This window comes from Eubalaena glacialis, chromosome 17 (assembly GCF_028564815.1).
Source record: "Eubalaena glacialis isolate mEubGla1 chromosome 17, mEubGla1.1.hap2.+ XY, whole genome shotgun sequence".
In the NCBI taxonomy this organism is placed as follows: Eukaryota; Metazoa; Chordata; class Mammalia; order Artiodactyla; family Balaenidae; genus Eubalaena; species Eubalaena glacialis.
Window position 1 is genome coordinate 8,759,333 of NC_083732.1, and position 26,148 is coordinate 8,785,480.

Here is a 26,148-nt window from a genome sequence, read left to right on the forward strand (position 1 = left end):
GGTGAAGGATCAGTCTAGGTAGTTACATCAAGCACTTCCTGGCCTTCTAGCACTTTCCAAACACAACACAGGTGTGGCACTACACTGCCTGCTTTTTTTAAGCCCCATCCAAATAATCCCTGAATGGCATCATTGAGGCACCTGGTCTCTTTGCCATGCAAGAAGTGTTGTAAGAAAGGTTTAATTTTGCCTGCTGCATAGATTAATAAGTCTGTGAGGGTATTCAATTAACCAAAACGCATTAAACTGTGGCTCCTCTCTACTCACCCTCCTCCTCAGTGTTTCTGACCGTGGAGGAGAATCGGGGGTCCCACGGGGGTCACTGCTTACTTCATTTACCAGAGTTCTGGTTAGCACCTTGCACTCGGTGCGTTTTCTTCACTTCCTCTATTTCCCAAGTGAGCTATTTCTCTTGCAAGCCTGTGTACCGTGGCATTATCTGATGTTGTACTGCAACATACTTTTCTCCTTATTGTAAAGCACGGTGATAATGCATTGCAAGAGGGAACCATTTCAATAAACCATTAGAAGACTTTTGGTTCCTGAATGGTAGTTTTTATTACTCTGAAGATAAGCTAATGGTGTAATCTACCATCTTGTTTAAAGTACACACACATTCAAACAATCGTCAACCCCCAGACAGCTTAGAAAATGCATATTCTTCTCCTCCCCCTTATATCACTACGTTTTTGTTTATATCAATTGAAATCAAAGGTAAAGCAAAAATGAGCAAAGCAATTACCATGTTTAGCAGAGGAAATGAAGCTGCGGGGAAGCCTTTAGTTAACTGTGTGATTCCCTGTCACCCACATGGTCGTGATGGTAGCAGAGTTACAGGGGCATCTGGCCCTTTCTTATGCAGGCTTCCTCACTTCTCTCTGCTTGTGCAGCTGAATAGAGATGGTGTGCTGCTTGCCTGGTGGGCTGCTGTGGGGGGCTGATGGAGATTTCTAGAAAAGCTTGGGATGCATGAGGAAGTTGGTAGGGAATAAATGCATGTCCTCATCTGTCCCAGAAAGATGTAATTGGCACCATGGCTTGTCATAGTAAGTCACGTTATGGGGTATATGCTGAATCTTGTCCTTCCTCTCTACTTGCTCAGGTCTGGACTCCTCCAAGGAATTCCACATTGTCAGGGCATCCCAGGAAGGTCTAAATCAAATAGGGTCTTCTCCATGAGGCCTTCACCCCATATTGAACAATCTCCCTTCCCCATAAAGGGGTGTAAGGGAGCGACCCTGGGCTCAGCAGGAGGTTCTGGGCCTGTGGGGTGTTCTCAGGCTACTTTAGCTCCAGTCCAAGTGTTATTCACACAGATGTTTACGGAATAACTTCTCGATACCAGGCACTGCTCTAGGCTCTGAGGATACAACAGTGAGCAAAATGCATGGAGATGCTACCCTTGTAGAGCTTCTATTCTAGAGGCTACCTAACTGTGAGGTTCTGACAAATACACAGCGCTGAGGCTCTGGTTTTCTGGAGTAGGGGAGGCAAGGGCGGCCAAGAGCCCAGCTGAGCCCTTTCATGGAAACCACCATCTGGGCAGAGCTGGTGTGTCTGGAAATGATGCCACTCTGAGAGCAAGGCCTGACACTTTTCACTGTGTTTTCCTTTGATACACAAAAGAAAACTCCAGGTTACAGAGAAAGACAGATGCATACAAAGGCACAAAACATAACTTCAGATTAAGAACCCCTGCTCTGGGAAGAAAAAGCCTTAAAAACCAGTCTCTTCTGACTTCTCTTCCAGACAAAATGATATAGATGGGCTTCTCCTTGCTCCTCTACACTAACCATAGCTATAATCCCTGGAAATAGCACTGAAGACAACCAGACAACCTTGCTGGAAGGTGGCAAGGAGAAGGTAAACTGGTTTAAGACCCCAGAACTGGAAAACAGCATAGCCCTGGGGTATCTTACATCCTTACCCATGGAAGAAAGTGACCCAGGGTCAATGTTTCCTGGCATCCAACTTAGCAACAGAAGGCAGCCCAGGTGGCCTCATTCCTCCCCCCGGGATCTAACAATACTCTCTCCAGTGACATAAGGTGAGCTGTGCATCATGAAAAAATAGAAAGTCTCAGCAAAAGAATAGAAGTTATAAAAAAGAACCAAGTGGAAATTATGGAACTGAAAAATATAATAAAAGAAAATTTAAAAACTTTGCTGGATAGTCTCAATAGTAGAATGGAGAAAAAGGATAGAGTCAGTGAACTTGAGGACAGATAAATAGAATTTAGCCAATCTCAACAGATAGAAGATAGACTGAAAAAAATTGAACAGAGACTCAGGGATCTGGGGGACAATATCATAAAATCATATATTTGTATGATCGGAGTTCCAGAGGGCGAGAAGAGAGTGGTCTGAAAGAGTATTTGAAGAACGATGACTGAAAACTTCCTAAATTTGGTGAAAACTACAAACCTACAGATCCAATAAGCTACATGAATTTCAAACAGAATAAAACAAATTGAGACACATCATTATAAAATATTTGTAAACTAAAGACAAAGAAAAAATCTTGAAAGCAGCCAGAGACCCATTACATATACAGGAACACTAATTCAAGTGACAGTGGATTTTTCATCTGACCATGGAGGCAGAAGGAAGAAGCATGGCATTCTTCCACTGCTGAAATAAGACAGAAACAGAAAGACAACTAGAAAATCTTCAAAAGCATGGAAATTAAACAGCACACTTCTAAATAACCCATGGGTCAAAGAGGAAGTCTGAAAGGAAATTTTTTAAAGTATATACAATTAAATGAAAATGAAAAGACAACGCATCCACATATGTGGAATGCAGATAAAACAGTGCTGAGAGCGTTAACTTATAGCCTGAGATGCTGCTATTAGACATGAGGAAAGAGCTCAAATCATAAACTTAAATTTCAGCCTTAAGAAACTAGAACAGAGAAGAATGAAATAAACCCAAAGCAGTCAGAAAAAGGTAATAGTAAAGAGTGGAAATCCTTGAAATTGAAAGTAGGAAAATAAAGAGAAAATCAATGCAAAAAGTTGGTTCTTCCAAAAAAATCAATAAAAATTATAAACCTCTAGCAAGACTGACAAAAATTTTAAAAAGAGAAGACACAAATCACCAATATCAGGAATGAAATGGTGATATCACTACAGATCCTACAGCCTTAAAAAAGGAAATAAAGGACTACTATGAACAACTTTATTCTCATAAATTCAACAACTCAGAAAAAATGGAGCAATTCCTCCAAAACTACAAAGTAACAAAACTCAATCAATATGAAATAGATAATCTGAATAGCCCCATAACCTTTAAAGTAATTGAATTTGTAATTAAAATTCTCCTGAAAAAGAGTCCTCCAGGTCCAGATGGTTCCACTGGAGAATCTTACCTAACATTTAAAGAATAATTAACACCAAGTTTACATAATCTCTTCCAGAAAAAAGAAAAGGAGGAACCATTTCCCAATTCATTTTATGAGGCCAATATTACCCTGATACAAAACCAGATCAAGGACTTCCCTGGTGGCACAGTGGTTAAGAATCCGCCTGCCAGTGCAGGGGACACAGGTTCTATCCCTGGTCTGGGAAGATCCCACATGCCGCGGAGCAACTAAGCATGTGCGCCACAACTACTGAGCCTGCGCTCTAGAGCCCGTGAGCCACAACTACTGAGCCCGTGTGCTGCAACTACTGAAGCCCGCACACCTAGAGCCCGTGCTCCGCAACAAGAGAAGCCACCGCAATGAGAAGCCCGCGCACCGCAACGAAGAGTAGCCCCCGCTCGCCACAACTAGAGAAAGCCCGCGCAGCAGCGAAGACCCAACGCAGCCGAAAATACATATAAATATAAATAAATTAATTAAAAAAAAAACCAGACCAAGACAGTAGAGAAAAGGAAAACTATAGATTAATACCTTTCACGAACTTAGAATCAAAAATCATCAAAAAATGTATCAAACTGAATCCCATGATATATAGAATTATACACAATGACCAAGCAGGATTTATTCCAAATATACAAGGCTAGTTCAACAATCAAAATTCAATCAGTACAATTCACCACATCAACAAGCTGAAGAAGAAAAATCCTACTATTATATCAATTGACACAGAAAAAACTTTGACAAAATTCAGTACTCATTTATGATTATTTTAGTCTTAAGAAAACTCAGCAATTTAGGAATAAAGGGGAATTACTTCAACTTGGTAAAGAGCATCTACAGAAAACCTACAGCTAACATTATACTTAAGGGTAAAAGACTGAATGCTTTCTCCCTAAGATTGGAAATAAGGCAACAATGTCCACTCTCACCTCTTTTATTTAATATAGTATTGGAAGTTTTAGCCACTAAAATAAGAGATATGAGATAACACTACACACCTATTAGAACGGCTAAAATAAAAACAGTGACAACATCAAATACTGGGAAGAATAAAGAGAAACTGACTCATCAATATTGCTAGTGGGAACCTAAAACAGTAGAGCATTTCTGGGAAACAGTTTGACAGTTCTTTTTAAAAAAACTATGCATGCAATTACCATACAACCCAGAAATTAGACTCATGGGCATTAGTCTCAGAGAAATAAAACTGATATTCACATAAAAGCCTATACACAAATGCTCAGAGCAGCTTTATCTGCAATAGCCAAAAACTAGAATCAGCTCAGATATCCTTCAAAAGGTTTAACAAATGGCGGCAAATCTATACCATTGAATATTACTCAGAAATAAAAGGAATAAGCTATAAATGCAGCCACTTGGATGAAACTCCAGGTAATTATGCTGAATGAAAAAAGAGAGTCCCCAAAGGTTATACACCATAATGTTCCATTTATTATAATACTTTTGAAGTGACAAAATTTTAGAAACAAAGGACAGTTTAGTGGTTGCCACGGTTTAGGGAGGAGTGATCAGGGCAGCATGTAGGGCCCTTGCTGTGATGCATCTGTTCAGCATCTTGACTGAGATGATGAACACACCAACCTGTATGTCTGATAAAACTACACAGAACTAAATGCACATATATAGACACACACACACACACACAAATGACTAAAACGGCATGTGAGTCTACAATTATCTCAACTGAAAAAATACTCACTTCCTCCCTCTTCTTCATAAATATAAAGTTGTTCCCACCCCCTCGATACCAGTAAGTCCATCTTGGCACCAGTTCCTGCTGAGCTTCCGTGTAGCGTTTGACTCTTTCTCAATAAGAGCACTTGCGGCACCCATCAGTAAGTCAGAATCGGCAATGAATTCGAGCCTACTGGCACATCATCCTACAACATAGTCTCTCCAGAAATATCTAACCGGAATCTCACCAAGCCCGTGGACCTCTTTCCAGTTTAAAAAGAACAAATTAAATGTCATAACAAGAAAACAAAAGTGTAGGACATTCTACAGGGCAAGTAACATGGAAATCATTTAAAAAAATTGATGTATGGGACTTTCCACTTGCTTTTAGCTGTCCACACACGTATGCATACATACGCATAGGATAGATAAAGCAACTATGCAAAATGTTGACAATTGTTGAATCAAATGATGGGTGTATTACTGTGGTATTCTTTCTACTTTTTTGTTTGCCAGGACATTTTCTTAGTAAAAAGTTGGTGGAAAACAAACCCCGCTGGCCACGTGGGGATGGCATGGTCTTTCAGGTGCCCTCCCACTGTGATATTCAAACACTGAAGTTCAAATCTTGGCACTGATATTTGTTAGCTGTGTCTTCTGGGCCTCGTTTTTTTTTCTCATGTATAAAGATGAAGGCTTTGAAACAGTTCTAAAATTCTGTATATCTTAAGGTCAGCAGAGAAGTTGATTCTAAATCTCTCAATAATCCATTCACATAATGAACAATCCCTATTGCCAGCACATTTTTTCTTTCAACATGAATCTTTCAAACAGTAATTTAAGAAATTTCTCTCTTCTTCTGGATCCAACAAAGAGAGAAGGAAGGAGAGAAAGTATTCTTTAACTATTTGAAGAATGTTCCTTGTTCGCCCGTCACCTACCTCCCTTCTGAAGCTAGTCATGTCTAGCGAGTCAAATCAATATACCATTATATTGTATACCATGTGCAAGCCTCTTTAGCCTTTCTGTTATCAAGATTTAGTCATATTTGACTTTCTTCTGTATCTTTTTCCAAAGCCTGTCAGGCCAAGTTTTAGCCAATTTGCTCCTAGTGCTGTGAGCTGCCCGACCAGTACGTCTTATCCAAGGATAAGTCCCAAATTTGATCAGAATTCCAGGCATGACACCATCATTCCCCTTCCAGGATATAAAGCTGAACATGATTATGAAGATTTGTGCCGACGGGTGTGTTTGCCCTTAAAGCCCAGCTTCAGGAGCAGAGAACTGAAAACCCATCTCCCCTCTCAAGGTCTGAGTATCCCAGGAGAGAGGCTGCCCGAGTAATGCAGGAAGAACAATGCAATGGAAGTGATCTAAAAGCTATGAGCTTAGGGTACACTGGGCATGTGGATTTTAGTGTCCATCCTAACAAACAGAAGAACTTACGAGTCATTTTCTTTTGTAGTTGCTCTTAATAAAATGTACATTTTTATTTGTTTTTTTTAAGCGTAGTTTTAGATTCACAGTATAATGGAGAGGAAAGTACAGAGATTTCCCATACACCCCCTGCTCCCAAACATGTAGCCTCCCAATTATCAACATCTCTCATCAGAATGGTACGTTTGTTACAACTGATGAACCTACACTAACACATCATAATCACCCAAAGTCCATAGTTAACATTATGGTTCATTCTTGGTGTTGTACATTCTATGGGTTTGGACAAATATATAATGAAAGGTATCCATCATTATATTATTATAAAGATTATTAATTATCTGAGCTAGATCTGGATAACTTGCTGCAACTTCTACATCAGCACCTGCTGCTTCACCTTGCACTTTGATGTTAAGGACATGGCTTCTTTCCTTAAACGTCATAAACCAGCCTCTGCTAGCTTCAAACTTTTCTTCTGCAGCTTTCTCTCCTCTCTCAGCCTTCACAGAATTGAAGAAAGCTGAGGCCTTGCTCTGGCTTAGGCTTTGGCTTAAGGGAATGTTGTGGCTGGTTTGACCTTCTAACCAGACCCCTAAAACTTTCTCCATATCAGCCATTAGGCTGTTTCATTTTTTTTTTAAATCATTCATATGTTCACTAGAGTAGCACTTTTAATTTTCTCCAAGAACATTTCCTTTGCATTGGCAACTTAGCTAAATGGTGTAACAGGCCTAAGTTTTGGCCTGTCTTGGCTTTCAACATGCCTTCCTCACTAAGCTTAATTATATCTAGCTTTTGATTTAAAGTGAGAGACATACGACTCTTACTTGAGCACTTAGAAGCCATTGTTTGGTTATTGGTTATTGACCTAATTTCAATATCGTTGTGTCTCAAGGAACAGGGAGGCCCGAGGAGAGGGAGACAGACAGACAGTGGAAGAGCCACTCAGTGGAGCAGTCAGAACACAGACTTTTATCCATTAAGTTATTATATGGGTGCGATTTGTGGTGCCCTAAAACAATGAAAATAGTAACATTACAAATCACTGATCACAGATCATCATAACAAACATAGTAATAATGAAAACGCTTGAAATATTGTGAGAATTACCAAAAGACACAGAGATACAAAGTGAGCAAATGTTGTTGGAAAAACGGCACTGACAGACGTGCTTGGTGCAGGGTTGCCACAAACCTTCGATTTGTAAAAACCGCAGTGTCCGTGAAGTGCAATAAAGCAAAGTTCAATAACATGAGGTCTGCCTGTATTGCGTATATACAGGCATATAGGGGTCAAGACTGTTGTAATAGGAGAGAGTGTTTGACAAGGGACAAGTGGAGATTTATAGCTGACGGGCAGGGAGAGGGAGTGGATGGAAAATTCCTAAGAGGAATTTGGTTAGATGCCAAGGATGGGGGGGCGGGGAGAAACTTGGTTTAAGATATTAAAGGTGGGGAGATTCTCAATATTGTCAAATTTCTCAATATTGTCAGTATTCTCAAATCCTGGCTTAGCAGGATCTTTTGCGAAAACTGGGCTCTGCAGGCCAAGGATGTGGACCAAGGAGGAGGCCTGGATGAAGAAAACACTCAGAGGAGCCTGACTAAAGTTTGGTCAAGGTGGGGCTTTTTGTCAATACTCTACCACTTCCTGTGGCAGGAAAGTCTTCCTAACAAAGTATCATTTGACTCAAGGCTTAAAGAGTGAGAAAGAGCTTGGTGAGGAGAAGGGAAAGAAGAGTCTAGGCACGGAGGAAGAAAGTGCAAGAGAAGCAGCAAGAAATTCTGGATTCCACGCACTGCGCAGCCTCCCACTGAGCCAGTATTTCTTCGTTCGAATGTTCTGTGAGTCTCAGAGCTGTGACAGGCATACTGGACCCAGGGGTCAGGAACCCTCTTACGACTGTGTAACCAACTGCTCATGAGGTTTCACTGAGCATCTCTGGATCTGACCGTCACCATTGAAGATAAAGAAGTTCCTGGCATTGGGGACGGGGATCTTATTCTGGGGCCTGTACTGCACACTGCAGGATATTTAGCATCAATGGCCTCTGCTCAATAAATGCGGGCAGCATTCTCCAAATACTGTAAAAACCAGCAATGACTCCCTCCCATACACATAACCAGATGTCCCCCAAATTGGCGAGGGGATTTTCTGCTGAAAATCACCTTGTAATCACCAGGATTCCTTGTAGCTCTCTACTGCTTCATTCTATTTGAATTGTAAATCCATTCTGGAAGAACCAACCTCGTCTTAATCCATTCTCCCTCCCTCCAGAGTCCAGAGAATTAAGTGGGTGGGTAAGTACCATCCCATATTCCTGAATGTGGGTGAAAGAGACTGAAAATTCCAGCTCTTTCCTCTGGGAATGTTCTTACGAGCCAGAACTAGAAATACCCTCCTTGTGCCTTGACTAATAGAAGAGGAATGGGTAATAACCCACCAGTTTGTAGCAGATGAGGATCAAAGCAAGAGGGAAATTTTGAGACAAAACTTTCCAGAGCCTGAGCATTTAAATTTTTTCCTCTTTGGAAATTAAACTGCTGATCTTTCTAAGGCGTCCTTTACAATCTCTGAGATTTTGTTAGGATAAATATAGGCAATGAAATCCTCCTACAGCAAAATTCCAAGTCCTAAAATGTTGTATTTTCTCTTTGTGTGAGAAATAGATTTAAAATATATAAATTGTGCCTCTATACATATGTAATACATTTTCCAAATTCTGTTCTGCTATTCAGAGTAGCATATTTTGGACTTATGTTGAAGATAAATGTATGTTGATGTTTTACAGTATCTCCTGCAGTGCAGCTACTGTTAAGTGGCAGCAATAAATAATAACCACTGGCTCTAATTGCTTAGAGAATTGCCAAGTGATAATCTGTGATGTAATTAAGTAAAAGAAACCAATGTTGTCTTTAACCACCTCCATAAAATGATTCCCTACAGAGGCATCTGACCTTCCATAAGTAAAGTTACCTTAAGGGGCAAAATTAACCCTCTAAGCACACTCCCTCAGCTAGGAAAAGTCAACCACACCCTGCGTTGGTTTTGTTGTTGTTGTTAAATGAACTATGTAGAGCCTATGTTTATTTTTTTCATGAACGTTTCAAGAGTTACCTTTTGTTTTGATTCTGATTCCCAAAATAAGCAGGGTAAAAATATGAGCTTGTGTTTTGACTGGGGGTCCGTAAGTGAGTTCATGGGAGCTTCCAGGCCACTGGTTTGGGAAGAGGGTGCAGGGAGAGGGCATTGCCACTCTTTCATCTCCATAACCCACCACTTGAATTGGGCTGGGTTGGGGCCCAGGGAATGTGCATGTGGAACCTCTTCTAGGAGAATTCTAGAAATTCCCACATCTCTATTCTGACATGTCTGGTCCTGCCAGGTAACTATTATAGGCAGAGCACCCAAGGTCCAACCTGTCTTCTGAAACCTCCAAAGGGGATTTTTCTGCTGAAGTGAAGCACATGTTCAGTTCTGGAAGAAAAGTACGTGGGGTTTGCAAACGGCTTGTTCCTTCTGGGCATGAAATATATTTATCTTAGTTTCAGAAGGATGATCAAACTGCTTGTCATTATTGCAATTTGTGAACCATCACAAGCATTATAGGAGTTGATCAAGACCAAAAAGTCCTCCTGTCAGACTAGCCTCAGTGGTGCCAAAGCTCAGAGACAGTATAAACAGTGGTAAAGGGCTTCCTGAGCCTGATAGCTGGGATGGTCATGGGAGCCTTATATCTTTCTCTCTCTGAGAATCCAATAACCTTGAGGTGTCTTGAGGAAGATGAAACAGCTAAAGGGTGATAGCCAGATAGACGATGCCTATCTGGAAACCAGCTAACAAGTTGTATTTCTATCAGAGTAGATTATAAAGCTCTCCTGAATATATCATCTATGAAAATAAGCTTTTTCTTTCCATTATGTAATGATTTCCTTGTGGCTCTCTCCTTTTAATCGTGCATACATTTGATTGCTTGCTGCTGGTTAAGTAGTTTATGATTAAGAAGGCTAGAATTTTCAAAAGGGGAAAGGATAAACCAACTTTGAAAACTTCAATCAGATTGCAGACTCTGAATTCAATCAGTCTCTATTAAAGCTTCTGATGTGAATTACCCATATTTTTCAGGGTTGAGACTCCTAGTTACAGGCAACTAATTTTAGAGCCTTGGGACTTCTCTTGGTTTTAAGATCTTGCTATCCTGCCAGAATACATTGATCTCTTCATTAAGTACAGAGGTTTGGCGTTTTCATTGGAGATGGGCAATTTCATGAATTAATTAAAATTATGAGATGCTGCATACTTCCAACTCAAGTCACAGGTATGCCTTCCATGAAAGGTAACATCTATAGAGTTGTTTTGCTAATGCACTATTTAGTTCAAACTGTCTTGCACACAGTTTGCGATTTCAGAAAGGAATCTCTTGATTGCAAGAGTGATTGCAGCCTATCACTCAGAGGCAAGGACCTCAGGAGGGCAAAATCATTCAAAGCAGTGTAGTACCATGGGATGTATGTTTTCCTAAAATGCCTCCTCATCTTATTGTCCAATGTCTTATCCTGAAAATGATTTTATGGCTATAAGACCCAGACAGACTTGGAGGAAAGAATATTCCATTTCAAGCCGTGGCTAGTACACTACCATGAACTCCACGCAAGATCTATAAATATCAGTTGAATTCCATTGTAAGTAAGAGTAATGTGGCCATTCATATTCATTCACCCATGTCAGAGGAGATCTTGCTGTGTGTGACCCCAGTTAGGCTGATATGATCATAGCTCCGTGTCTAGTCTTAAGTGTTTTTTTTGCATTCTTGAGACTCTTCCTAGTTTGTACTTTTCTGAAGCTCCTCAGCCAAAGAGTTACCAGAATAGATAAGCATGAAATTAATGTGTCATAGCCATTTAGTAATAGATGGAACGCCCATAGCTCACTTCCATCGGGGTGTTTATTTTCTTCTGTCTGCTGCTCCCTATAGACCCTGGCCCAATCCCCACCTACAGGGCTAATGAAATAAACCTCTTCCTTGCGTGCGTTTCGGCTGTCTTAAAGTGGTGTTTTGGGACCAGTTCTTTCCCAATGGGCTAAGAATCTTGTGGTATACCAGCCTTCCTATCTGTAGACATCCATCTAGCATTTATTATTAACTGTTCTAGATTGTAATCTTCTTACTGCCCACACTAACCTTATGTGAATACAGCCATGGCCCTCTCCTAAACCAAAATTAATCCTTTTTTTAAAATAAATTTATTTATTTTATGTATTTATTTTTGGCTGTGTTGGGCCTTCGTTGCTGAGCGTGGGCTTTCTCTAGTTGCGGTGAGTGGCAGCTACTCTTTGTTGCGGCGCGCGGGCTTCTCATTGTGGTGGCTTCCCTTGTGGAGCACGGGCTCTAGGCACGCGGGCTCAGTAGTTGTGGCTCGCGGGCTCTAGAGCACAAACTCAGTAGTTGTGGTGCACGGGCTTAGTTGCTCCTCGGCATGTGGGATGTTCCCGGACCAGGGATAGAACCCGTGTCCCCTGCATTGGCAGGCGGGTTCTTAACCACTGAGCCACCAGGGAAGTCCCCCAAATTAATCTTAAAGCCTGGTTTTCTTTCCAATTCTTGTATACATGGTACTTAGTAGCATATTATTTTATAAATATGAGCCATGATGGAAAAAGGGCTTAAGGACATACATCTGCCATCACTGCTCCTATCAATGAGCAAAAGAGGCATTAAAGAGGAAGAAAATTTACCCACTGGTGCTCCCAGAGTGGGTTTTGTCTATTTTCAGTGTTTCAAAGCTTCCAACAGGTTGGTTTAACATGTTTGCCTTCATTCTTGTACTAAGAATCATTTATTCAGCATCTACTATGTATAGGTACTGGTGATTTACAGGGATTCAAAGACAAATACTACACACTTCCAGCCCTGATGGAGCTCACAGTCTAGGTTAGAGAGGCAAGTGGTCCCTTCTTGCAAAGAGAACAGGAAATATTCTCTTCTGCAGACATGGCTTCTACTTAGGGAGATATTTCATCACTTGAGTGGCAGGGATGCAGACCCCACACAACCATGCACTTCTAGGCACCCCCTTGACAGCCCCGAAGTCAAGTCATATTAATAACTAATATTAATATTGTGCGTTGCTGTCCTGGGTGCTGATTCTTACCGTGTAAGAACTAGATACAACTCTAGCACCTCTAACTCACTTCCTACCCAGCAGAGTTCCTTTTGTCCTTAATAGTATCTCTGACCTTCCTCTCTTTACATCCACATCTAATCTGTAACTAAGTCCTGGGTACTGGCCCTCATAGTTCTTCTCATCTCTCTATCATTTCCATTCAGCTCTCACTTACTATACTGCAATGGCCTCCTCTTAATTGGACTCTGTGTCTCCAGTCTCCTAACTCCAATCCACATAATCCCTGTTACCAGTTCAAATCTTCCTAAAGCATAATTGCTGTTGCTCCCTTACTCTGCATAAACAGCCAGTAGTTCTCCCAGCAAGCAGGATGAAGACGGATCACAGTTCTAACCTTATTTCTACATTCCTTTACACTTGCCTCAATGGCACTGGCAAACTTGCCACTGCTCCCAATACAATGGTCTCCACACTCTCAGAACTTACTGCTTATGTGGCTCCTGCTGCCCTTTTCCTTCTACGTCCAGCATCCAAAGCTTCCCATTCTTCACAGCCCAACTGAAGATGTTCTGAAACCTCCCAGCCATGGCTGACCTTGCCTTATAACTCCCAAACACTCTGCAATTCCTATTACTTTCCACCTGATATCATGTTCACGTACGTAATAATGAAAACCAACATGACCATCAACTCATTCTATGGATAGAACAAGTCAGTTGCTCTATGACTTTGTGTACATTAGCTCATGTTATCATTACCAGGGAGGTAGGTGCTATGATCCTCTTTCTACAGATGAGGAAACTAAACCACAGAGAGATAAAACTCACTTGCTAAGTTTACACAGAACAGCTGAGATTTGAATCAGAGTCTGCTAACTCCAAACCCTATGCTTTCAATGACTATGCTTCACTGCCTCCCACGTATGTATTTTTTAATGTCTTCTACTGGTTTCCATCTTCTAGCAGAAAAGTAAAAAATATCCTTTTATCTTATGTGTCTTCCACAAAGTAAAATTTTGTCATATCTTTGAATAAATGCCTTCCTGATTCCTCATCCGGTTCTAGGTACTTCAAAACTTTTAAAATAAAACATTGAGTGATGATAAATTTCATTAACTGTTTAAGTGAGCAGATAGAAGCATTTGATGTTAATTTCATTCTCTTCAATTCTTGGGAGAATTTAGAAGCACTTGGACCAAATGTAATAAAATATTGGTTTTATTTATTCAAACCATCTTCTCATTTAAAATAAAAAAGCCTGAATGGAGGCAACCCTAAAGGATGAATTCATTGTTTGTGTACATACACACACACACACACACAGATGATTTATACACTTGCTCACCAGAGAAACACAAACAAGGAAAAACCCTGGCAAATTGGAATTTGAAAACTTTAGTTTCAGTTTCATTTTTAATGGTGGATATGAATACTTTGCATTCTTGTGTCTATACCCTGAGATGGATAGGCCTGTCAGCATTGGTCTAAAGAAACAGTCTCTTATCTTCATACTTTACTTGAGTGAGAGAATACTGTCTTCACCATTTACATCACTATTTTCTCTCTACTAGTTCAAAAGCAGGGCCCTGTTCTTAGACAAGAACATTACCCTTTATGGTCTGTTCTCCATACGCAAATGCTTGAGTTGGAGGTGAGTTGGGGCTCCCTCCCTCCCTTCCTCCTCCCTCCCTTTCCCCTTTTTTCTTCCGTTCTTTCTTTCCTCCTTCCTTCCTTTCCTTCTCTTTCTTTCTTTTCCTTTTTCTTTCCTCCTTTCTTTCTTTCTTGCTTTCTTTCTTTTCTTTCTTTCCTTCCTTCCTCTCTCTCTCTTTCTTTCTTCTCTCTTTTTCTCTTCCTCCTTCCTTTCTTCCCTGCTTTCTCCTTCCTTTTCTTTCTTACTCCTCTTAATCATATGAGCTTCATCAAACCATATGAGGCAGAGTTAAATCCCAGGCTTCTGTTCTCTGGGAGACCACCCCTGCTAAGAAAAGTAATTAACTAATTGACTTTCCAGCTAACATTCAGGGTAATACATTTAAGATTAAGGTCTTGCAAATATTAATTCTACCACAGCAAAGCTAACCATTTTTGTTAGCATCTTCCTTGTCCTAATCTTATCTGAACACAATTATTTTTTTTACTTTTCCTTGATTACCTCATTGAGAAATATAGATTTGTTTGCCTAGATGCATAATGACAAACAGAGACCATCCAGCTGAAACCTGATTCACATACAAATTATTAGAACCCATTTAGGAAAATATATCACCCGAATTCCCATTCCAAACCACTTACCAAAGACCCTCAGCCCTAGAAGAGGAGAAAATAGGTTCATCTGGACAGAACACAGTGGAGTTTTGCACATTTCCTATTGTCCTGCTGCCATCACCACCATGAAAGCAGTGTAACCAAGAGGGGTATCTCTATATTCCATGCAAGTACAAATACTGCCTCCTATCCTATTGGGAGGAACTTTCCAATTCACAAAGCTTCTTCGCACATGTAATTTTGCATAACCCTGCAACAGCCCTCTACATGGAGAAACAGGAAATCACCCCACGTTGGACTTCAGTCTTCTACACAGAGTTGTATGCTTGTTGAGTGGCAGAGCCAGGATGTCAAGCCCTTGAGTATAGACTCTTTTGCCACTTTACTAAGAGGGTTCTTGTCATGTCTAGAGGCCAAAATGCATCAGAAGAGTTGCAGAAGGAGCACATATTCCTCTCCATGTTGGCTTAGGCAACGTTATCAGAAAAGGGGCAAAGTAGGAACTGTGAAAGTCATGCTATGGTTATTTTAGTAATTAACTTTGAAAGAAACTCCAAATGGGATGAAGAGATAAAGAAGCATACTCAGATAAAGAATGTTTCTGCACCTGCTGCAAATAGATATTGGTGGCAAACCATCTGCACAACTAGTTTGTGGTTTAAGGAGTACCCTAAAAATCTCCAAGCAACAGTCGTAAACACAATGATATTGATTGTAAAGTGAAGAGGTTTCAAGAACTGGCCAAAAGAGCTTTGACTACTAATATTAACAGACTTCTTGCTGTTATATGCAGAAGAATTAGCATAGAAATATGCACTGTGATTTCAGAATTAACTAAGAGGCTTCCAGGAAGCCAGGAAGTAAGGAATTCAAGCTAATGATCAGCTAAGGTATAGGGGGTGGTCACACCCCTCAACAGGGGTAAGCCTCATGACTTGAGACCCATTCCATTCAACTTTTTGCTGCCCAACTTTCTAGTTCTTCTAGAAAAGTGAAGTATTCAAACATTTGGAAACTACAGTGAATTCCAAAATTATTTTACTTTTCTCCTGGGATCACCCCGTAAGTATAATACTTCATTCACTGCAAATGCCTACCCATCAGTAAGGTTCTGGTCTTGAAAACGCATAAAATAGTTTTCAGGTTTCCAAGAGTCAATGTTTCTTTCTTGGGAGTGAATACAAGTGGATATGTGATGGAAGAGGTGCTATCTCTCATTTACAGAGGAGTAAAATGCGGTAGCAATTAAGTGATTTGCTAAAGATCTTCATAATCAATGATGTCTGTCTTCACTGTTCAACGAAAAGGGCTATCTCAAAATTCTCCAAAGATCTACTTGTTGTCAAATACAATAGTCCTTTCTTCTCCCTTATTCTCCTTCATCTTTCTGTTGCATTTGACTTGGTTAACTACCTTCTGGTATTGGGTAGCTATTAATTTATAACAAACCATCCCCAAACTCAATGGCTTAAAAAAGCAATCATCTACTGTTGCTCACACATCTGTGGGGCAGCTAGAGTTTATCTAGGCTGGGGTCAGCTGGGTGGCTCTGCTTCTTTCAAAGATCTGCTAGCTGGCTGGCTGGGGAGTCATCCTTCTCTTCAGTCTAGCAGTCTAGCTGTGGCATATTCTTTTCCATGGCAACAGCAGAAAGCAAGAGAACAAGTAACATCTGATGTCTCTAAGAGCTAGGCCCCGAATTGGTACACTGTCATTTCAGTCACATACCATCAGTTAAAGCAAGTCACATGGCCAAAGGGCAAGAAATACACTCTCATTAATGAGGTCAACACATAGCTAGTGTGTGGATGCTCAGATAAGTGAAGAATTGGGGTCAGTAATGCAATCTATCATATCCTTCTTGAAACACTATCCCCCCTTTTAAAAAACACATTACTATCATGATTCTCTCACTTTTTATTTCCTTAACCTTTCTTCCTTCAACCTCAGAACTGTATGTAAGCTTTACATAAGGCTTAGCTTTTCTAAGTTTCCTGATTCTCTCCATGTGTGTATTCTTCCTAAGAAAGCTTATCCAGGATCAGACTCTCTAATTCCCTAATGGTCATTTGTAGTTTACCATTGGGCATTTCCATATTTTCCTTTGGAATTGCCTAAGCTCACAATCTTCGGTCTCACGCTCCACTTAAATCAATGTTTCTTCCCAATACAAAGCTGTATCTCTAAAAAAGACCTGGGTCTTTAGATTTGCTATGAATGCAAAAACAAAACTCAAAGCCCTAGTGAAAACTTACCCTACATTAATAGGAATTTGTCATCTCTAAAATTTAGAAGAGAATATATGTAAAAGAAAATGATGAGAACATTATTAAAAACCACATCCTATGAGAAATGGTTAAAGTTACTAATATATATATATTTGTATCTAGAGATTATATAGGGCGTCATGTCCACCATGTTTAGATAATTTAGTGTGTGGTATAGGAAGACCTAAGGTTCTCTTCTTTGTAGCAGAACTATACTCAGTGGGTGGATTTGGGGGAGGAAAAGTTTTGCTTGATATAAGGAAGACATTTTTAGTAAGAAGAACTGTACAGAAACAGAATGGGCTAATATCTGTATTTTTCACGTGTCACTCCTCTTTCCTGAAATGTCTTACTCTTTTTTCCCACTTATCCAAAATCCTATTTACCCTTCAAGGCTTAGCCCAAGCTTTCATGCCTCTGTAAGCTCTTCCTGATTGCTCAAATTTTATCGATCCCTTTCAACTCATTTTGCTAATCTCCTACCCCACCCCAACTAAATTAAGGGCTCTTTGAAAGTAGAAATATGACATACTATACTATAACTTCAAGTATTAAACAGAGCTCTGAGCTTATAACAGCCATTCAGTAAATTCTTACTGGTTTTTTTGTTTGTTTTGTTTTGTTTTATTGAAGTATAGATGATTTACAATATTGTGTTAGTTTCGGTAGTACAGCATAGTGATACAGTTTTAGGTTTCTTTGCAGATTACATTCCATTATAGGTTATTACAAGATATTGAGTATAATTCTTTGTGCTGTACAGTAAATCCTTGATGTGAATCTATTTTATGTATAGTAATTTGTACGTTAATCCCATATTTAATCACATATTTTCTGATTTCCAATCTAGAATCATTAGATTTGGTTATAATTTGAATCAGATTGAAATGCTCAGGAATCTGATCATTTCATCTGGTTTCACAAGACGATACAGCTTCTGATAGTAATGATAGCCTGAAGGAAGTAACAGATTTTGCCATCACTTGACATCCACAGAATTTAGAGATCCTTTAAGATCTTAAATTTTTAGCTCAAATAATTTGCTGGGAGAATTAGCAAAATATGCCATCATTTCTTCGTGTCTGAAAATTATTTAAAACAAAAATCAACTTGTGACTGGGAATATATGATGTGGAAGAACACATACAACACTAGAGAACTGTCACTCTAGTTTGTATTCAGGTCTACCTGTTGTCATAGTTACTGTTGTACTCCAAGCGATTTCCTTCCTGAATCACACTCTGCAAACCTTCAATGAAAATAAGCTATTCTTCTTGCTTTATTTTTCTCTATTCATGAATGAGGCTAAAAAATAGCATCAACTGCACAGTTGTTTTTACACTTTGAGCAAGATTTTAACCATACAAAAGGAATAAGAGGTTTAATCAAAACAAGTGCCTCTGATGAAGGTCTTACCTCATTTTTTCAGCAATATTCATTAAGGAGCTAGATACTGGGGCCACAACTATGATTATGGTCCAGGAGGGAGAGACAAGTAAGGGATGCATTTCAATGAAATGCAATCAGGTCTGTAGTGGAAGCAGAGACTAGAGACCCAAGGAAACACAAAAGAGAGACACCTTGAAAAGTTTGGGGTTCTGGTGCAGTCAGATCAAAGGGAGGTTCCATCCTGTGATTCTCAAAGCATTGTTCCTGTTAAGTTTAGCAAATGTATTTTCCGTCACTTTGGGTACAGGACACTGGTGTTACCCTGCAGGCTGGGCTCACGGAGCAGAGGAGTGAGGCGGCCAGTGCTTCAAACACAAAGTCCTATCACCTGCTAATATTCATGCACAGCCTCTCCTTTCTGCTTTGGCTGCAGGAACTCCTTCACAGACATCCTCCGGGCCATCCTGCTGTCATTGGAAGTCCTTATTGAAGATCTGGAGCTTCAGATAAATGGTTTCATTTTAATTATAGACTGGAGTAATTTTTCCTTCAAACAAGCCTCCAAACTGACACCATCAATCCTCAAACTGGCCATTGAAGGGTTGCAGGTATGTTCAATGAATGTACCATACGAGATAGTATGCGACTGTGAGCTCTTTTCTTATTGCAACCCAAGTAATGTTTGTCTTTGAGAATGGAAAAAGAAAATTTCGATAGAATCCACCTGTGAATACTCCGTATTTTTACCCCAGCCTGAGTTGAGATGATTTTTTTAAAAAATATTAGCCTCCATTTTCATTAACAACTCTAAACTACTGTTACCATGGGCACAAATTACCTACCATTGTGATTATGAATAAAACTTGGAGATGTTTAGCCAAATCCATGTGAGAGTTCACACGAATTAAAACTAGAAAACATCTACTTTATGAGTGTGCCCTTATATTGCAGTGGCATGGAAGCTTTCCAGGGTTTCTGGAAGCATCTTTGCACAAGAAAATATACCCGGTGGGTGCTCGCTTCTCTGAAGGCAACGTGCTGAGGTGTTTGTACTAAAGTAAATCATTTCAGTGCAAAGGAAGCATATGGAACTCTACTTCCTGTTTGTATGACCAGTTGTCAGGACTTTGGGGAAGGGGTTTTTGTGCTGTGTAGAGGTTAGGGTAGTCAGTTCCTGGGGTCCCTTCTACTTTTAAGGACCGGTGATTCCATGAAAAGTAGCAAACTCAGAGCTAAGCAATGCTGCTTAGCTTCCTGGTGATGCATTATCATTGTACAAAAGAAAAGGCATAGTTCAGGAAGATTCAGAATCAGCATAGATAAAACTCAAGTCCATTCTTCATTTTGCAGGAAGACTGACACCCAACAGACAGCAGTTACATGCAGCTACATAGATCACAAACTATTTGTTAATTCTCAGATCAAGCAGCCAGTACTCAAGCTCTTCAAAGTACAAGACTGGGAAACCCATTTCAATCACCCATCATACTCCAGTGTGATGAGTAATTGATGGGCCTGTTTCTTAAACTGTGGCTGATTCACATGTGGCCCCCAGCAAATATGCAGCACTTACAGGGCCTCTGATAAACTCACGTTTATTGAATGGAACTTATTTTGTTGAAAGGGTTTCCTATTTCAGAAGAGGAACAAGTACACACTGTTCCAAGAATGCCACATTATCCTGGGGAGCTACATCACACAGTGTATCGGGGGCACATTTTAAAATTTGCTTTTGCATTTCTAGACTACAGAATATCCTGCCTTGCCTTAAAAAAATCTCAATCATAGACTTGTTTGTCCTTTACTGTCAATCACTTTCTCTTAGCTCTCTTTTTCTCCAGCGTCCTCTCATCTAAGCCTCTGAACATCTGATCTTTCTCTCCTTAAAGCTTTTATCAAAGGGAGATTTAAAGTAAGCTGCAAGGTTTATTTCATTCCCTATAATTATGCTGGCCATATCTCCAGGATTTTCTGTGGTGTAGTACAAGCTTCATGTAATTTTATCTTTCTAAAAAGAGATAATTCATTACATGTGTAAGTAGCTGTGATTCAAATTCTATGTATTTATAAGATTTTTCATAAATCAGGAAGAAAAATGTACTTTTTCCAACCCTGTGTTCCAATTTTTATTTCTGGAAATGTGTGGATTATATAACATGTCCCCTGCCAACTTCTCTAGGCTAATGTGGGTCTTACTGAGTTAATGCATGCAAATGTGTTTTAAAACATAAAGCTGTACATAAGTTTGTAATATATTTTTACAAGAAATACTAGATGACTTTTTGTGGGGCAAAGCCAGTCCTATCTGGGCCTTCTCTCTTCATGTACCAGGGTCCGGGTTGAACTCCACAACATCCTGTAGCTCTGGTTAAAGAATAGCCTCTACTGGGTGAAGGGGAGATGCATGGGGTCAGGGTCAGAGTGGAGAAAAAGTACTTCATCCCATCACCTCACAGAGCAATGGCCTGGACCTCTCTGTTGCTAAACAAGGTAAACTCCCTTGACTGTGGGAAAGCATCAGGCCTATCAGGCTGTCTGGATTGGGATGCAGCTTTTTCTGTGAATTCTGCCTGCCCAGACCCTGAAGACCTAAGAACTCTTAAAAAGGTGCAGACCCTCCTGCCAGGAGAAGGAAGCCAGTGATCCTAGAAGAAGCTGAGCTTGGATGCAGCTCCTCTGTCTGGGATATGGGCTCCCTGTCCTAACGAGCTTGTTGGCTTGGTTCTTGCCCTACAGTGGGTGGTCAGCTCTGGCCAGCCACTGGCAACTTCTCGCTCCAGGCTATCCTCTCTCAGGCTTTGTGGGAATTCAGACACCATGGTCACCTCTCTACCAGCTCTCCCAGGGACCTTTTATCACTGCAGGGATTGCTTCCATCCACAGTGTAACCATTAACCGCTCTGGCATTTCAAAAAAGTCCTAACTGATACTAGCAGAATTCATGTCTTTGTGGTCACACTGTGGTCCAAGGAAGATCCCATACAGGTCTCCACTTGTCAGCCATGAAAGTTCAAGATAAATTTCGTAACACCACTGACATGGGTAAAGGCCATGGACTTTACTGGAGAAAAGGAAAGGGTCAGTGAGAGTTGAGAAGTCACTGCTGTTCTTTTTTCCTCTGCACCATCAGAGAGGCCCAAAGAGGTTCGAGTGTCCTGTAGACATGCAGGAGATCGCAGGGGAGGGAGACCCTATGTCCAGTGAAGGCAACTTGCTTTCTCTGCTGTCCTGCCTTTTGTGGGGTAGATGTGAGAAAGTAACCTGGCACGGGGGTACTAATCAGACTACTTTTGTGCTAGGCCATCTGGTTTGGGGTTTCAGCTGTTCATAGGTGTTATCTAGGATTACCTGCTGATCAACTCCTAGAGAATCTGGGGCCCTGAAATACGGCAACCCCCTCAACACACACAGATAGTACAATACCTCCTGCAGGAGAAGGGGGTGGGGTGTTCAGGTTGTGAGAATTTAGAATCATTTTTGTTCAGTCCTTCACCTGCATCACAACCTAGTTTCAAAACCCTGAGTTTTAGCTCTATTACCTCTGTTCTTAGTTCTCCATAAAGAAAGTTGTTCAGTGAGACCCTCAATTACTAATTGTTCCAGGTTGGGTTCTCTGAGGAGCAGATTCTGACACAGAGATTAACATGCAGGAGATTCATTAGGGAATGCTCTTGGGGTCAGCACCCGCAGAAGGGAAGCTACGAAGAATGGTTGGCGGCAGGAGAAGTTAAGCTGGGATTCAATCATTTCCAATGAAAGCTTCAGGTGTTCTGAAACTGAGATGACCCTTCAGAGTTGTCCCTGACTGGAGCCAAGGGACTGGACCTTTATATTCCCACATTGTTCAGTAACCGAGTGCAGGCTGTCCTGAGAAGTGGTTGTGAGTTTGGGCAAAGCAGCTCTCTTCAGCCTGGGGCTCCAGAGGGCACTATTATCTGAGAATTTTCTCCTGGTAGCACCTCAAGCAGCTGGGAAATAAATATTCAGTCCTAAAGGGGGCCTGGCAGCATATCAGAATATCTACCACAATAAGCAAAAGACATTTGGAATACCCTGTAATGTAATGTCGAGAAGCTTCCTTTGTTTTGAATCTGGATGTTTAACTGCTTTTTTTCTTGGTTACATACAGTCCCGATTATCCCCAAGTGGAGGTGATACCATGTAATATAGAGTTGATGGGCACTGGGCTAGCAACTTGGTGACAGTCTTCTGTTTGGGTCTACCAGTTGTATTTTAATGCTTTAAAAGGCAATTATAAGTTAGGAGAAGGAAGGAAATAATAAAGATTAGAGCAGAAATAAATGAAAAAGAGACCAAAAAGAACTTAAAAAACCAATGAAACTAAAGGCTGTTTTTTTTAAAAGATAAAGAAAATTGATAAACCCTTAACCAGACTCATAAAGAAAAACAGAGAGAGGGACCAAATAAGTAAAATTAGAAATGAAAGAGGAGAAATTACAACAGATATTACAGAAATACAAACAATCATAAGAGAACGCTATGAACAGTTATACACCAACAAATTGGACAATCTAGAAGAAATGATTAAATTCCTAGAAAGATACAATCTTTCAAGACTGAATCAGGAAGAAATGGAAAACTGAACAGACTGATTACTAGTAATGAAATTGAATCAGTGATCAAAAAACTCCCAACAAGCAAAAGTCCAGGACCAGACAGCTTCACAGGGGAATTCTACCAAATATTTAAAGAAGAGTTAATACCTATCCTCCTCAAACTATTCCAGAAAGTTGAAGAGGAGGGAACACCTCCAAACTCATTCTACAAGGCCAGCATTACCAAAACCAGACAAAGACACTACAAGGAAAGAAAATCAGAGGCCAATATCCCTGATAAACATAGATGCAAAAATCAACAAAAATACTGGCAAATTGAATTCAACAACACATTAAAAGGATCATACATCCTGATCAAGTGGGATTTATTCCAGGGATGCAAGGATGGTTCAATATCCACAAATCAATCAATGTGATACACCACATTAACAAAACAAAGGATAAAAATTATGTGATCATCTTAACAGATGCAGAAAAAGCATTTGACAAAATTCATCATTCATTCATGATAAAAACTCTCAACAAAGTTCGTATAGAGGGAACGCACCTCAACATAATAAAGCGCATTTATAACAAACCCACAGCTAACATTATACTCAACAATGAAAAGTTGGAAGCTTTTTCTCTAAGATCAGAAACAAGACAAGCATGCCAACTGTCACCACTTCTACTTAACATAAGTTTTGGAAGCCCTAGCCAGAGCAATTAGACAAGGAAAAGCAATAAAAGGCATCCAAATTGGAAGGAAGTAAAACTGTCACTATTTGCAGATCACATGATACTATATATAGAAAACCCGAAAGACTCCACCAAAAAACTATTGGAACAAATAAATAAGCTCTGTAAATTTACAGGATACAAAATTAATATACAGAAGTCTGTTGCATATCTATACACTAATAATGGGCTATTAGAAAGAGAAAGCAAGAATACAATCCCATTTACAATCAAATTTTTAAAGAATAAAATACCTAGAAATAAATTTAACCAAGGAGGTGAAAGACCTGTATACTGAAAACTATAAAACATTAAGGAAAGAAATTGAAGAAGATGTGAATAAAAGGAAAGATATTCCAGGCTCATGGATTGGAAGAATTAATATTGTTAAAATATTCATACTACCCAAAGCAATGTGCAGATTCAATGCAATCCTAATCAAAATATTTACGGCGTTTTTTACAGAACAAAAAATGATCCTAAAATTTGTATGGAATCACAAAAGGTTCTGAATAGCCAAAGCAATCTTGAGAAAGAACAAAGCTGGAAGTATCATGCTCCCTGAGTTCAAACTATACTACAAAGCTACAGTAATCAAAAGAGTATGGTACTGGCATGAAAACAGACACAGAGATCAAATGAACAAAATAAAGAGCCCAGAAATAAATCCATGCACATATGGTAAATTGATCTACGACAAGGGAGACAAGAATATACAATGGGAAAAGATGGTTTCTTCAATAAGTGAGGTTGAGAAAACTGGACAGCTATATGTAAAAGAGTAAAACTAGAACATTTTCTCACACCATATACAAAAATAAACTCAGAATGGATTAAAGACTTCAATGTAAGACTAAAACCTATAAAAATCCTAGAAGAAAACATAGGCATTATGCTCTTTGACATTGATCTTTGCAATATTTTTATGGATTTGTCTCCTCAGACATGAGCAACAAACACATAAATAAACAAATGCGAGCACATCAAACTAAAAAGCTTTCGCACAGCAAAGGAAACCATTAATAAAACAAAAAAGCAACTTACTGAATGGGAGAAAATATTTGCAAATGCTATGTCCAATAAGGGGTTAATATCCAAAATAGATAAAGAATGCATATAACGCAACATAAAAAAAATCCAGTTAAAAAATTGGTAGAGGACCTAAATAGGTACTTTTCCAAAGAAGACACAGAGATGGCCAACAGGCACATGAAAAGATGCTCCACATTGTCCATCATCAAGGAAATGCAAGTCAAAACCACAAGGAGGTATCACTTGACACTGTCAGAATGGCTATCATTGAAAAGAGAAGAAATAACAAGTGTTAGCAAGGATGTGGAGAAAAGTACACTACTTGTGGGAATGTAAATTGGTACTACGGAAAACAGTATGGAGGTTCTTCAAAAAATTTAAAATAGAACTACCACATGATCCAGCAATTCCATTCCTGGGTATTTATCTGAAGAAAACGAAAACACTAATTTGAAAAGACACATGTACCTCAATGTTCATAACAGCATTATTTACAAGAGCCATGATATGGAAGCAACCTAAGTGCCCGTCAACAGATGAATGGATAAAGAAGACATGGTAAATATACACAATCGAATATTGCTCAGCCATAAAAAAGAATGAAATCTTGCCATTTTCGACAACACAGATGGACCTGGAAGGTATTACGCTTAGGGAAATAAAGAAGACAGAGAAAGACTGTAGTTTTCACTTATATGTGCAATCTGAAAAACAAAGCAAATGAACAAACATAAAACAGAAACAGACTTACAGATATAGAGAACAAACTAGTGGTTACCTGAGGGAAGAGGGTCAGGGAGGGGTAAAATAGGTGAAGGGGATTAAGACATACAACCTACCAGTTATAAAAAAATAAGATGCAGGGATATTATATACAGCAAGGTAATATAGTTGATATTTTACAATAACTTCATATGGTGTATAATTCATAAAAATATCTAAATATCTAATCACTATGTTATACACCTAAAACTAATATAATACTGTAAGTCAACTATACTTCAATAAAAATCTTTTAAAAATAAAATAAAAGACAATTATATATATCCAACTAATCTTTGACAAAGGAGCAAAGGCACTACAGTGAAGCAAAGATAGTCTTTTTAACTAATGGTGCTACAATAACCAGACATCCACATGCAAAAAAACAAATCTAGACACAGACACAGGAGATGTAGGAGAAAGTCTATGTGACCTTGGTTATGGTGATGACTTTTTACATACAACACCAGGGGCACAATCCAGGAAAGAAATAATTGATAAGCTGAACTTCATTAAGATT

The 26,148-nt window shown here is 39.6% G+C and overlaps 1 protein-coding gene and 1 long non-coding RNA gene across 3 annotated transcripts in view; one reads left to right on the forward strand and one right to left on the reverse strand.

Moving 5' to 3' along the window:
* The window catches only part of CLVS1 (clavesin 1), a 142,796-nt gene that overhangs the window by 35,457 nt on the left and 81,191 nt on the right, over nt 1-26,148 (forward strand). The window contains exon 2 of the mRNA XM_061171940.1: nt 18,974-19,148. Within this exon, the coding sequence (XP_061027923.1) occupies nt 18,974-19,148 (175 nt within the window). The remainder of the gene's footprint in view (nt 1-18,973; nt 19,149-26,148) is intronic.
* LOC133077221 (uncharacterized) overlaps nt 1-26,148 on the reverse strand; it is a 63,858-nt gene that overhangs the window by 15,134 nt on the left and 22,576 nt on the right. The gene's annotated exons all lie outside the window — the stretch shown is intronic.